This window comes from Tachypleus tridentatus, chromosome 2 (assembly GCF_004210375.1).
Source record: "Tachypleus tridentatus isolate NWPU-2018 chromosome 2, ASM421037v1, whole genome shotgun sequence".
NCBI lineage: Eukaryota > Metazoa > Arthropoda > Merostomata > Xiphosura > Limulidae > Tachypleus > Tachypleus tridentatus.
The window spans coordinates 102,919,317-102,935,285 of NC_134826.1; the positions used below are offsets into that span (position 1 = coordinate 102,919,317).

The following is a 15,969-nucleotide window of genomic DNA, read 5'->3' on the forward strand; positions in this document are numbered from 1 at the left end:
GACACAAAATTCTAGTAATAAGATAGAAAGCTTTGTACAAAATAGTAGTAAACCTACTTTTCTGTGTTGTATTTACTAATATTTTAAATGATAACCTTTAAAGAATATACTTCGCTTTTCATGTTTTTTCCAAATGTAGGGATGACAGAAAATGTCTTTATTCTAGAAACTGTAAAGACAGTGACAAATAAAACAAGTTTATAATTATTAGTTTTATTACTGACATGAATAAAAACAGTTGTGCTTTTATTTCTGAATTCAACAAGAAACCAACATGACAAATGAAAAAAAAAGTTATTATTCTCCTTTATAGAAAACCAGAAAGTGAAACAAAAAATAATAATATTTGAACTGATAACCCTTTTCATTATATTTTCTACTCTACATACATGTAGAAAACTTAATGGAAATATAAGACATTCATTTTCTTTTTTTTTTCTTGCAATTGACAAACCTCAAGAATAAATTCTTGCCAAAAGGACACAGCTCAACTTCACCAGCTCCAAGTGTAGTGTACACGAAACAAGTTTTATGATGCTCTTCCAGTATATGATTTAATTCTGATTCGCTTGAAGCCTACAAAATGAAATTAAGCATGGCTTAATACATAACATATTACTACTAATACAATTCTCAATCAGTTATTAAGCTTTTTCTTAAGATAAATTTTGGAAGAGATATAAATATTTAGAAGAATAAGCAGAAAGTATTTACCAGATAGCATTCCGGTTTATTACTCGTTCAATAGCATACATGCCAAATATATGCTAGAAACAGTAACAATAAAGCACTTAATTGTCTAGGACAAAAATTTACCACAGTAACCAACTGAAAGTGGTATTAACCCTAAGGAAATGGGCTCAAGTACTTCGCATGACCTTGTAATACCATGTAACTGTAAAACTATACATACATTAACATATTTTCAGTTTATGTATCTTCATGAAATTTGGTAAGCTTTTAGAAAATATTGCAAACATGTTGTACACAAAAATATATTTTTTAATGAAATATATTTACTAAAGATTTGCCTCTGAATTTACTTTAGTCAGTCTGACTCAGACTGCTTCTAATTTTCATATTTTAGTTATTTTAATAACAACAGATAAAAAAATCTACAAAAGAAACCCAACAAAATATTATTTATGTCTAGCCTCGTTTTTTGCTATTGGCTGCCAATGACCATTAACCTTACTTTCTCATAATGATAACAATAATAAATATTTTTATTCATTTTAATGCACATAAAAACAATAAAATAATAAGACACAAATCATACAATGTTGTATAACTACTATAATTTAACTGGCTTTCTCACAAAAGTGTATGTGCTTTAAAATAATTCTGTTACTGGTGGGATTCACATGTTGCATCATATTGAGTAATTTTTACTTTTATATTTTTAACTACTACAACAGTCAGTATAAAGAAAGGAGCAAAAAAATTTGTGAAATTACCCATTTTCCATGAATTGGTTGGTTAGTTGTTTAGTGTTTATTGGTGCAAAACAACTGGGTTATCTGCATCAAACAACTTGTAAAAAGGTAAAAAAGCAAAATCATTAAAGTATATGAAAAGGAATCATGTTAAAACAAAACATAGTCCAATGTGGGTTCTTGTGACCTGAGTGTCTTGTGGCCATTGGGTGGCATCGACCACAGTAAGTCTCTCTCAAAATTATAGGAAAATTATTACTGCTCTGTGGATTACAGTTAACCCTCCAAGAAAAGTAAGAGAAAAGTGAAGGGATAGAAAGATATGTCTGATCATAAGTCTCTTCAGGAGCTATGTAGAGAGAACAAATAATGATGTTACAACCCAAAAAAGCAAGGATGGCTACAGCCTTCAAGGGTGTATCAAGTGGCAATAAGAGGGTGAGAACATGCTGATCAACCAGCAGTGCCACCCCACCATGCACTTGTCCCTGCAAATTACTTTGCTGAAGGCACAGAGAGATCTGTTTGCACCCAAAGCAGTGTAATGGAGTGCAGCAGCATATGTCCAAGTTTAAGTTGAGGAAAATAATTTCTGAGCCTCTGGGCAGGAGATATTATCTAGTCTTCAAGCATTGCATTATTTAAGACAATAAATAGAGTAAGAGGGGTATGGGCCACTTCAGTTGACACAGTGTGGTTCTAGTTTGCACTCATAAGCTTCATAGTCTTTGCTGCCACAACAAGCACATGTTAAAGAACCATGACATGATATTTTTGAGTGACCAAACCATTGACACTGAAAAGGTTGGGAATGCATGGCCATATCTTAGAGTTCAGATAACTTGCTTTGACTGTGGCAGGAAGATGTAGTGATGTAAATGTTAATATCAGAACATTAGTAGGTATCTTTACAAGTGAAGATTTGGCACATCGAAGAAATGCCTTGATTAGAGAAACCAGTGAGGATCATCAACTCAGTAACGTTCTTTAAATACCTCTCAACTATAACTTCTCTTGGAAGAATTCAAAGTTGCAAGGGGGGGTTAACCTCGGTTGGTATGAGTTTGGTATGTTGTGCTGAAGATGTTTCCATCAAAACATCTCCAGATTGCAACTTCTTTACTGACTTAGTTGAGCCAGCAAGCCCCTCTAATCTTTTTTGAATATAAAAGGGTGACATCTGCTTTAAGGATTTCTCGAATAAGGAATAGATAATTGGAAATAGAGGTGAAGAATATGACTGTGATTACAGTCAACAACACAGAGTCATCCATGTGTGGTCATTTTCCAATAATCTATTTTTTTCATTTTTATTTACTTTTTCATAAATGAGGGTATCCATAATAACAATGCTACATTTCAGTGCCAAGTGGATCCACTACAATGCCAAACAAGAACACTGCAGCAATGCTAAGGTTTTGTGAACACTATACTCAAACACCACTATCCACAACACTCGTTGAGAATGTCAACCACTGGTACCTGGTTAACCCTAGCTCAAGTGGACCAGCCGATTGACCCTGGGAGTTGCTACCCCAATGCCACCTGTCTACAGGAATTCAAGGCCAAAGTGATGTGTTGGAGTTGGACCCATCAACTACCAGGATCCTTTCCTCCCCTTCATGGATTGCCAAGCAGGGCAAACATGTGGGTGAATGTTTATATCCCAGAGGAGGTAAACTGAAAGTAAAGAATTTTCTCTAGGAGGTTCCCTAACCACATACAGAAATCCACCTCGAGGGATATTTTCCATGAGAAACATACAAAAAATCCTATCACTGATTTGTAAGATTAACAATAATATTGTCTATATTTTTCTATGTTATTCATCTGTACATACATGTACACAATTTAAGGATAACAAGAGATTTGTTGGTCCATCTAAAATATTGAACAAAAATAAAACATTGAAAGCCAAACTCTATCATTCAAATATTTATTAACCCATCTCTTTGTTAACTTCTGTTAAAATTATCTACATCTACCACATCTGAAGGCAACACATTCCAATGGCCAACCATTCTGTAAGAAAAAATGAAGCTGTCTTAGCTCAAAATGACTCCTGCAAAATATTTTAGGTATCCCATTACCAACAAATTCATGAACTCAAAAGCAGTTTGGTGTGAAAATAGTTTAAAAAACACACTCCTTCTTCAGTTTAATGATATGACTAACATTCTGAATTTTAGTGATATCATTAAATTCATTATCACTTTCATGTCTTTATGTACCATTTATCAGTTACCCATTATAAAGGACAATATTCAAGTATGTGACATTAGACTCACAGTATTTAGATCTTTCAAGTACTTGTATGTCAAACAGTCAGCTTGTGGTAAATCTATCAGTGGATCCAGAGGTAGTCCCAGCAAGGACTTCCAGAAACATGGCATCAAGTCCAGTGGTAAAGGAATATCTGCTCGCATGGTAATTCCCAGAAGCTGTGTAATCATTGAAAAAAGATGTTTTATTAATAAAAGTATAACACACTGGAGCAACTGCCTGAGAAACTTTCTTCCACAGTGCTTAATATCACAAATAGTACAATAAAATATACACACGTTTTCTTAAATATGATAATATCGCTTAAAACTGGATTAACTAACCTTTACTATCTTTATTTCTGTTGTGCCTTATGAAAATTAATTAAAATAATGTATCACAATATACATCCTAGATGAAATTAAAACATATGTACACTTTCAAAAATAAACAATAAGAGATAAAAGTTTTATACTACACAACATCCATAGTGAAAACTGCATGCATAAAATTCTAAAAGTTCTCAAAATTTTAAATTTAAAAAAACCTGAATATCATGGTGTAGAAGTTTTAGAAAATTACATTTAGGTACTGTAACGTGACATGTTTGAATGTCAGTTATTAACTGTAATCACTGTTGGAGCAGTAAAAAAACTAACTACAAAACTAACAATTTTGAAAACCCTTTGTATTTGAAAGACATATATAAGTGTATGCTTAAACTATCAGGAACAGTAGTTGTGAAATTTCTATTCTAAAGTTTGTGCTAAGATGATCTAGGATTATTTTATGCTAAAGGAATATAAGACACGATACATTTAGGATAAAATTAGTTGAAACATGTTTTGGTTTGTGTTAAAGTATTATAAAGTAAGATAAACTTGGGTTAAAGATAATCTGGGATACAAAACATTTGTGTTAGGGTGTCACAATTATCTAAGACATACTGTGGCAACTGGGCATGCTACCACATTTCTTTTTATGGTATACACATGTCTGACTTTTATTTAGTTTGATAAATGTTGTATTTGCATTATAATAAATTAAAGAAAGCTCATCTTGTGTTGTGTAGTTAATAAAAGTAAATATTCCACAGCAGAAAATTCTCACACAACATGAGATTAGTATTACTTATGTACATAAGAATAAAATACTTCAAAATCAATGGTAATCAGAAGAGACTTACCTGGCCAAAAGCTGTAAGAAGCTGTTCTTCAGAGAAGGACATATTCCCAGGTCGCAGGATATATCTCCCCTTGTTGTGGTTAAGTGCTGAGCTAGGACAGGGCATTAGCAAGGCCAGCAGGGGACCTTGTAATTCTCTCGCTACTTGAGACAAGAAATGCCTGAATGATCCACCTTGTATCAGAAAGAAAAGATGCTACATATTATTAAGTATTTGCACACCAAATAGAAAAAATGAAAAATAACAGTTTATTTTCAACAATATTATTATTTCATAACTGCTATATTAAATAAATATTCTAAAATAATCTGAGGTCCTTGCTGCAAAACTGCATGTTTAATATAAAATTGATGTCAGTCTCTTCCAGTACATTATGCACACAATTTACACTCAACACCCAAAAGTCCACCAACTTATAATAAGCTTCAGACTGTGGAACATACACTTAAACTGACCAAACTATATGCTAAACCTTTCTGAACCACTTCTTACAGAATTATAAAAAGTACAACACAAGTAACATAGGATTCAAAATAAAAACTCAACATATTAAGAAACCAAATAAACACAGCCACAAAAATATGCTCATCCAATAAAATTAATGAGGAAATCAACAAAATAAAACAACACTTCATCAACATCAACAAATTTCCTCCAAAAACTATTGAAAAAATTATACGCACACACCTAGATCAACACTACAATCAATAACCATGTTCCCAACAACTGGAAAAACTTAACAAAACATAACATTACTGTAAACACCAAATTTATTCAAAAACGATGTACAAAATTAAAGTCCATACTATGTAAAAACTACACTGATAAAAAGAACACCAACATTATTTATAAAATACAGTGCAACAAATGCCACAGCTTCTATATTGGAGAAAAAAGCAGAAAAATGAAAATCAGATTCAAAAACCACAAAAAACACCTTCACACATTTTTGAACACTGCAAATCAAATAAATGCCACATAACCATAGAAAACATCCAGATACTAAGTACGGAAACAAATATAAACAAATGTAAAATAAAAAAAGAACCTCCTTATACAACAACTAAAACCAAAATTAAACCAATATAAAGGGACACCTTTACACCTATATTAATTAATAACCTAACATCTAACTGCAATGCCCCGACAATCCTGTAACCATTTACACTCCTGTCCCTAAAAAAAAAGCCCAGCAATGGTCAGTTGCTAACTCTTTGTTAACCTGAAGATGACCTAAGAAGGTCAAACCATTGTTCTCTGCTTTATTAGTAAAAGTGCTAATATCCATACCAGCCATCCTAAGATGCATAAGAGTCATTACATTAACTTCACTTAGCCATTGTCAAAATGCTATAATGGATGCCAAAACATAGATATATAACATGCAGCAACTTTTTTTAAAATATAATATCTATTTAACACTAAACTAGATTTAAAATTTCTAGCTTGCAAGGCTATCATTGTAGTTAAAAATGTATAGTTTGACTGCAATCTGGTAAATTTCTCTAGAATTAGATAATCATAAGCAATCATAAGCTTCTATACAAGCATCTTGTATGCCATTGGGAAAGAGGAGACAGAAATTGCCAATAAAGCATCACCACATATCAAAGAACTGTAGAGAACAGAATAAGTTCATTATTTATCATGCAGTCACACTACATACATACTTGTTCCATGAACTTCCTCTCCCATATACTTTACAGTGAAAGCATATGTTGGATCTCCACCACTGGCTAGTCTCACACACAACTGTCCAGATGGTATTCCTCGTAGCTGTCGCATAGCCTGACAAAACTGAGTGTCTAGAACATTCTTGTTCTCAACTAGAAACACATAAAAAATGTAAAAATATTAAAACAGTCTTTTATGGCTCAATAACACTGTCACAATACAAAGTTTTTTTTAATAGTTATCCAACAATATAATTCAAATAAAATAATACATTGATAAACAATGATTTATAACCACAATGAAAGTTTCAAGTAAAGAAAATACATGTTTTGACATATCTTTGGTCTGTCTTCTTCAGGTATGCTATACATCAAAGTATGATGGGTTTATACAGAAAATCAGTGAAATAGGAATCTAATTAATAACAGTTTATAACCATAATGAAACTTTTAAGCAAAGAACATACTATATGTTTTGACAGATGCTTGGTCTGTCTGTTTTCAGTTATGATACACATCTAAATATACAGGGTTTATAACATATAGGATTGTTGCCACATGACAACAGTGAAATGTACAACAAGATAGTGACTTAAAAAGGCCAGGGTTAGCCAAGTGTGAGAACAAAAGCAAAAATAAACTTGGCCAAATCTTACTGTCATGGTTTAGTGAAAAAATCACCTTCTTTAATAAACATTTTGTTCAATATCAGAAAACATTAGTTTTAACTGCACAATGAGACACAAAAGATCTCTCGGGAAGTACAACTTATGAGAAACAAAAGTTAAATCGAAAATGCTACTTTTATACACCTTTGATTTGGAATCCAAAATGGACAAATTAAGAATAATGCCTGCACTTTAATTTTTATTTGAATCCAGAAAGTTTTCTCATCCTGCAAGTGCAGATGTATTTATTTTTTCCTGTATCAATATACAGTACATAATAAATAGTTTATAATAAAAACATACCTCCAATTGTTTCCAAAGGATCAAGAAATATTTCTGGAGCAACCTGGTCGAGTCTCCTCTGCCTGGTAGCATTCAAAACCTGATTTGTTAGCTTATTCTTAGTGTCATAAAATATGAAACCACGAGCCATAGACAGCAAAGCTGCTGTACTGTGAGAGAAAGAGCTGTTGCAAGCACGAAGATCAATCAGTGGTAGAAAAAATGTTTCTAGGCTGTAGTTTATAGACTGTAGCAAAGCAAATCTTAATCTGATACTTTCCACTGGGACATCTGAAAAGAATAGTCGTCCATATAGCAGATTCAGTTTTCAATTCAGAGTTTAAAGAACTTTTAAATATAATGTAACAACAATGTAGTCACACTGAATGCAATTTTTCTAACCACACCTTATAGAAAAACACTTTCAAGAATAAACAAATCTAGAAAGTCTTATAGGAACTCATATACTAGAAAAGTCACTTCTACTAGTAGCTAATAAATTTTAGTGTTACCAGTACATAACATTATCAAACAGGAAAGTTTTGGTGAAGACAACACTGTTATGGAAAGTGTAATCTTGCAACAAACACATACTGATCAAGACAACCATCTTAGGGAAACCTTACTTTGTAATAAAAACATGTTCTGAAACTGTCAACTCTGCCATTAGCTGTTCTACCTCACAAAACAGAACATTCTCTAGTCAAGACGAACTTGTCAGAAGATGTCTTAACAACATACTCTGGAATAATCAACTTTGAAAGTAGCTGTCCTATTCTGTCATATTATATAAGCTAATCAACTTTGTTATTAGTAGTCATACCTTGTAAAATATAATACTCTGGGCTAGCCAGCTCTGCTGGTGAAAGATGAATTTCATGAGGATGTATTCTAGAAGGAGCTACTGCAAGCTTGCGAGACAAGCCATTCACAAACAGTACTAAAGCACAATCCATATCTAGGGTCCAGTACTTTGCCATCTGTTTGGCCTGGCTGCTGTCAATACAGGCACATCTATAAAATTAAAAAAATAATAATGAGAAAATGCATGTTTATTAATGATATCAGGGTATAAAACAGTGTCAAAAAGACTACAATATTTGAACTAATGAATTTCTAATCCCCCACCCTCTCACATTTTAATAAGCATTTTGGCAAGTACTATTAAGTGCTGGTCTTGGCACATGCTTACTGATTGACAATAATCCAAGGAGAGACAAAAAAAAATTTAGATTTAACATTTTACAACTTTTTACAGTCAAATTATTTGCCAAAATAAGTAATTGAATCTCTTATCTGTGTGCTTTCAAGTAGAATTTATAAGTTCTCTTCTCACTGTATTCCTGCAGTGTAGATTTGTCTACTATGATATCATTTTGTCTTACCAAGTTCTGTTTATAGCCTCAACAGCCACAAAGGATTTAATCATAAGATAAATAAAAACCCAGGATGTTTAAAAACTGCACTTGGGGATTTATAAAAAATAAGAAAACAAGATTGATGACACTGTAAAGATTATTTACTCTAAGTAAAATTCCCCGTTCTGGCTCCACGTTATTACCTAAAATTATATTTGGTGGAGTTAAAATATGGATTTGTAGTTAAAGTAAATAAACCTATATAGTATATCCAGCATTGATTCCTTACTCTTTTTAAGATCCCTATTTGTAGGTTTTTAAATTCCCAATTTTTTATTTATCTTGTTTGCTAGCTTTTTTTCATGCTCAACTGTGGGCAAAGGATTACTTAATACAGCACCTAACTTTATATATTGTAATGATAATCAACATAGCTATTTCATGATGATTTACTGTAGCTATTGGCTATTTCTTCACATTACTTCAAAATGAAAAATGTCAAGCTTCAGCTTGAGATTGTCATGGATATTTTTAAGAATATAATTTCTGTGTAACTAAATTCTTTCAGTATAATACATAACTATGAGCAAATACTGCCTAGTCTAATATATGACCACCAATAAGCACATACAAAAGTTTACCAGCAGAAAAGCAGCATTTTTAAATGAAATATATACACATCCAAAACATTATTTTAAATAAATCTTTGTGTCTTTTAGGATAATTATTCTATGAATGTCTGCAATAAAACTTAGTACTGTGTACTGATTTTTTTTTACTTTTTCATTTCATGCATAACATAGGGGTTGCCTCTCTGAAGACATCAACTGTACACTGTACAAAGTATTGGGTATCTATGTGTTATGGTCATCTACTATTGGATGATAATTACAGTTTTATCTTGTACTTAAGTTTTTTAATGGAACAACATGTATTTTTAATAAAACTAACTTCAAGGAGTAATGAAAGCCTCATTTATTTTACAGTTATGATAATTTTTTAGCTTATGTAAAATACAGAAGAAACAAACTGAACTTTCAATACCCGTACAACCTGTACAATATCTACAAAAAGATGGGGCACAATATACCAAGCTGTTCTTGTTGTTGGCTGAAAAGAGAATAATAATAATAATAACAATAAAAATTAGGAAAGAGCCATTTTGAACAGATTTTCTTTTCCTTGTAAGTCTAAAATAGTGCTTTTTTGTGCGTATTTACATATGAACATCTTAGCAGTCAATAGTAAATGTTTTAAAGTGTTGTTTGAACCGAATCTTTACAGGTTCAGGTGATTTTTGCTTAATCATTCGATTAGCATTTTGTGCAATTCCTTGAGGTGTCTATTATGAACCACTCTCATGGTTCATGATAAACATTACAGAGTAAACAAAGTATTATGAATGACAAATTTGACAAACTTAGAACAACTTTTTTTGGGGGTTTATTTATTTAGTTTGTGACATTATATTTTTATATGATCCCTATATCAGGCTATAATTTCAGTTATCCAGGTAGTTTTCATATAAACTACCAATAGTTTCAACCTATCTATCATAACCTTGAGGATAAGCTATCAAAATATCGCTGTCAAATACAATTTACACTATAATCATTGGCATTCTAATACTCTACGGGTTGTAAGGTAAGAATAATTTAAGATTTAACACGTAAATACCTATGTAAAGGCAACATAATGTTAGCCTGGGTAGCAAGTTGTAAATGTGCACAAATTTACCAATATCTAATTATGACACATTTCCTGTTGTTTGGTTTGTTTTGAATTTCACACAAAGCTACCCGAGGGCTATCTGCACTAGTTATCCGTAATTTAGCAGTGTAAGACTAGAGAAAAGGCAGCTAGTCATCACCACCCACCACCAACTCTTGGGCTACTCTTTTCCCAAAGAATAGTGGGATTCACCATCACATTTTAATGCCCCCAAGGCTGAAAGGGCAAGCATGTTTGGTGTGATAAGGATTCAAACCTGTGACCCTCAAAGTATGAGACGAGTGCCTTAACCACCAGGCCGTACTGGGCATTTCCTGTTGTATGAGACTTTCTGATTGGATAGAGAAGTACAAAGTTTGATGGCATACATTGTAGTACACAATACTGTAATCTAAGCTAAATAATAACTAGGGAACAAATGGCAGGCAGAATTATCTTAATAAGTAAAGAAATACAAGACTACAAATTCTTATGTTTTAAAATTATTTTCTTGAATACCACGTAGATTTCCCAAGTCCTGCAAAAATACTCCTAGATTTTACAGATAATATGGAGCACAGTTTATAGTTGCAATATAATATAATAAGTAATCTTAAGAAATCACACTTTTCCAGTACATTTTCTGAAATATTTTTTTAATTTTTACAACATTTTGATCATTAGTGCAACTATTATCAAGTAAACAACTCAACAAATAACCTGTAGGAAAACCCTACTGCAAAAGCTGTGATTTTTTTCAGAAAACTAAAAAATTAAACATAAATTGTATGCATACAATATTGAAACAGTTTAGTTCAATGATGTCTACAAAAAACATGAGCTCTACTAAACATATCACTTTCAACATCAGAAAACACATAATTGTATGTTACATTAAAGTCTACAGTCATTGTAAATTACCTCCTTCCCTGTTCCTAAAACTAGACTTAGTGTTAACAGTGTTATTTTTCTTATTTGTGATACAATTTTATAAAAATATTATACATGTTACTAAACCACTAAAAGTAATATTCCATTAGGATCTCTACTCCCCAAGAGATATGTTGCTTCTATGACAACTTGAAAGAAAAAGATTCTTTAGCTTCTTAAAGTATAACTTAGAAATGCACACATGCCTAACCTAGTCACCAGGTGGTGCAATCTATTATGAAATAATAATGAGCTAGATTATTGTAGAAATTAATAGAGAGAAAAAGACCAATTTTAAGATTTTTAGCAGACTAATACTAGTAAGTATGGAATATTACCATAAACAATTTCTTGAAGATATTTAAATTGAGATAAGAATAATACCAACTAATTATCATCTTATTTACATAGGTTTAAATACTGTTCAGCTCATATGTTATCCTTTTAAAATATTACTTACTCTTAGATGTTGCATATCACCCAAAACATAAAGAAAAGACTCAAACCTGTCAAAATGAAGATCATATCCACAGTTGATAAGCCCTTGCCACACCAGACACACATCAGACTTACTTTGGTCATATACAAACTGAATAAATCCATCAAGAGTTAAGTAGTATTCTTCAGTGGCTAACTCATAGTTTGGATCATTCTCCTTATGAGACTTGTCTACTTTGCTGATACAAGCTTTGGGCTTCTTCTGAGTGGTTCCTGAAACACTTGTGATAATGACAGTTAAACAAATTTATTTCTTACTACTATTCATACTATATAAAAAAAAAAAACAAAGAAAAAAAAATTAAGAACCACAGTCTACAGAGTTCATAAACTCATGTAAACATAAATTATTTCTCCATTTCTGTACTAATGGATGTGCAACAAAATAAAACTTAAATGACAGAATGAGTATTAATTTATATAATACAATCTCAACAAATCAAGTACTTTCTCGCTTGACTACCAAAGATCAAACCTTTAAAAACAACTTCACAATACTCATACTTAAGTACAAAACAAAATTAGATTACTGAAAAAATCATCTTATTGAAACTAAAAGTAATAAGATGAATCAGTTGTTAGGGAAACAAGAACTACAAAAATGAATATTAAATATTAAAAGAAAACATCAGAAGTTTTATTTATGTTTTACCTGTGCTCAGAAAGGCTTTCAGTTTCCTCAACCAATACTTTTTTTTTACGTGATATAGGTTTTTCTTTTTGTATTTCATCATCCCACCATTCTTTTTCAGTTAAGCTGAAATTAAAATAGTTAACACTGAAACTTATTCGAAATGCTCAATTAAGCATAAGATCAATTATGTATATAGAAATACATATATTAGTCAAATTAAAATGCCCAATTCTTTCTTTATGGCTAAGTTTATTACATATGGCATGTATCAAACTGAAGGCTAACATTTTTTTAAATCAAAAAATATATTTCCAATACTACTTACCTCTTATCAAAATACAGCTATTACTCGACTGCCAGGGATTTCTTCCTTTACCAATCTAAGCATTGGTCTTAGTTTTCTCACTTTTGCTCCAGTCTTTTATTCCCTATTTAATTGCACTTATTGATATTTGTTTTGTGACACTCCACCAGCATTAGCATATCCTCTATCCTGGTACTATTCATAAGCACCTCATTCAAATAACATTATCAACTTTTTAAGACTGACCCATTGTACAGTCTCTAACACTAACTCTTAGTTGAAAGGAATGGTAGAAGAGTGAGAGAAGGTAAGTATTACTGTAAAAATATTTTCAATTTAAGAAAACATTAACTTCCAAAACAAACTTACTTCTGCAACTACTACAGCTAGAATTCCACATTGATAAGGTGGAGGGGCCAGTGAAAGCATTATTCACACAGAAGGCATCTGCATAGATCACAGAAGTACCAATACAAGATTAGCATACTGGTGCGGGAACTGCACTATACCCAAAATAGGTATGCTCATCACTTGGAACTTAATTCACATACTACAGGTGAAATGTTACACAATCTGTCATCACTACTGGCCAGACTCCAACCATATAGCTGAAGTTCCACTGCTCAGGGTTAGAATTACATCACATGTTGACCACTAGGGCACTTGGACCTCAATATATACAAATATTTATGAGTGGTGTAAACCTAGATATAGATTGATGGATTCCAAGCTTTTGGGATCATTACAAAAGGTAACCAACAATGAAGTGGACAAACTTTCTCAACCTGAAGAAGGCTGAAAGGCAATATCCCAAACACAGAATGATGGGATTTGGTATGCTATACTCAACTTGAAGAAACTCATCTGGTTGGATACTATGAACACAAATTTCCACTCTCCAGCCAAGTGAGAAAGAAAATTCCTCTTGTTTGTAGAATTATGAGGAGGATATGGAACAAACTGTTCTCAACTAAGAACTTGAGATGGAACCACTCTGTGTTCAAATTAGGAAACAAAATAGATCCTTTTACACGAATAATATATTGAACCAATATTGATCAAAAAAGAAGAGCCAGACTCATCCCAATTAGACAGCCAAGCATCAAATCTGAAAATGGTATTAAAAGAAGGCTGGTGACTCTCCTACCAACGTCTGGGAAAAAAAACATCCAGAGTACTGAGCAGGAAGGCTCCAAATTTCACCTTTTTCTCTAATAATGGAGGAATTTGCTCATACACTAAGGAGGAATACCTTATGTGCACTACCCTAGCAACTGGAAATGGGGTGTGGTAAGGTCTCCCCAACTCCACTAGTACAATCTGAGGGTCTAATGCATGTTGGGGAGTCCTCAGGAACAGTGCTCTGGAAACAGTGCAATAGGTGACCCAAGTTCACACACATATTGTCAATGTTCTATCTTCTTGTGTACAACAAACATGAGTATAAAACTGTGGAAGAACTGGTATGATTCTCTTTCCACTGCCCCCAGACTGAAAAACTGATAGCCCAATAACAAAGTTATGAAGTTTGAGTATGTGCAAAAGGCAGAGATACAGGTTGAATGGATAATAGTGGTGATGATGTGAATGGATTGACTAATACTGATATAAGGACCTATAGTGCCCAGAGGTTTGTAGTTAAGGTTTACTCTCTTGTAGAAATTATTGGAGCTGAGCCCCAACATACCCCAAAGGTATAAAACAGTTACCATCACTGGCATTGTTCCTCTAACCAAACAGATGAGCCTTTGAATATGGACAGAACTTATTACAGGTAACCATGGACCCAAGGTTCAATATCATGGGTTGGGACCCTCAAATAGTGGTGGAACTATGACCTCTTGTAAGAGACTAACAAAAGCTGAGATGCCAAAAACAACAAAGATGAACTTAGAAGCTAATGATCAAACCAATGTGCATATTAACAATAGTTCCAGTTCGTCTTGAATGAATGTGATGAACCTCAGAGGGATAATGAATAACAGAACACTTTATATAAGGTGAGCCAAATCCTGAAATTTGATTGTTTTAGAAAAACAACACATTGGACTATCTACTGTGTCCAGTATGTGGAATCAAACACTGAACTGTAGAGTTGTAAGTTTGTAGACTTACTACTTCCCAACTAAGGAACATTGATCTATTCAGACTAACTACAAATTTCATGCCAGAACCCTAATTTTCCAGGAGCAGATGTTTTCTTTGAGAGTCAGAATATGATTACCCCTAGCAGTAGTAGGCTAAATTACATAGTTCAGACAACAGTGGCAGAGAAGCCACAGTTGTCTCTTCACGTAAATGAGCAGTAAAATACTCTGCATGAAACACAATATTAGTAAATGGAAAGAATAACTAGGTATTCTCTCCCAGACCTTTCAGCCATCAAAGTAAGTGCAGACTACAAAGCAGTTGGGCAAAAATCCAAAACATCACACATTTGATGGTCAAACTGAAGCAGCTGATTCCAAAATGGCCTCCTTATAGCCAATAGAATGAAGAATGGCACAGAAAAAAAAAATCTAAATTATCTTGAGAATTTCCAGGGTCATCCTCAACTACAGCAGTCTCAGAGCCACCTGGAGGAACCCCACTGAACAAAATATATGCCTCTATCTTACTGTAAATAAGGTCACTGAAAGTCTCAACAATAACATCAATTCCCCACTCAATTGTTGAGTGATGCTACATACTAGAGGTTGGATAAGAAATACCTGATTTGCCTCTGTGCCAGAAATAATAATCTGAGAATTAGTGCTATATATTGGCTTGCCAAACGTTTTTTTTCCTACAAAAATCAACAAGGTAACATAACATATATTTAAAGTATCTTCAATGATATTAGTACAGAAAAACTCATTAGTGAATGCTTTGTCTAGAAAATGTGACAATATTAAATGAGTGAGGTGTTTATATACAATACCACGATAAAGATTAGAATGATGTAGATGAAGTGTGTCACATGAGAGATATTGCCAACTGCAAACAAGTATGAAATAAAATAAGAAAACTATTCAAACCACAGCTTTGA

At 32.8% G+C, this 15,969-nt stretch overlaps 1 protein-coding gene across 6 annotated transcripts in view; it reads right to left on the reverse strand.

The window, feature by feature from the left end:
* The window catches only part of LOC143244726 (putative E3 ubiquitin-protein ligase HECTD4), a 216,974-nt gene that overhangs the window by 13,901 nt on the left and 187,104 nt on the right, over positions 1-15,969 (reverse strand). For 5 of the 6 annotated variants that reach the window (XM_076489886.1, XM_076489885.1, XM_076489884.1 and 2 more), the window contains exons 56-63: positions 12,656-12,760; positions 12,012-12,224; positions 8,331-8,521; positions 7,529-7,798; positions 6,555-6,710; positions 4,885-5,057; positions 3,725-3,877; positions 455-576 (exon numbers count right to left, since the gene is read on the reverse strand). In XM_076489886.1, coding sequence (XP_076346001.1) covers positions 455-576; positions 3,725-3,877; positions 4,885-5,057; positions 6,555-6,710; positions 7,529-7,798; positions 8,331-8,521; positions 12,012-12,224; positions 12,656-12,760 — 1,383 coding nt within the window. Of the gene's footprint in view, positions 1-454; positions 577-3,724; positions 3,878-4,884; positions 5,058-6,554; positions 6,711-7,528; positions 7,799-8,330; positions 8,522-12,011; positions 12,225-12,655; positions 12,761-15,969 lie in introns of those variants that run through there. The other variant, XM_076489889.1, reaches the window with a different exon arrangement.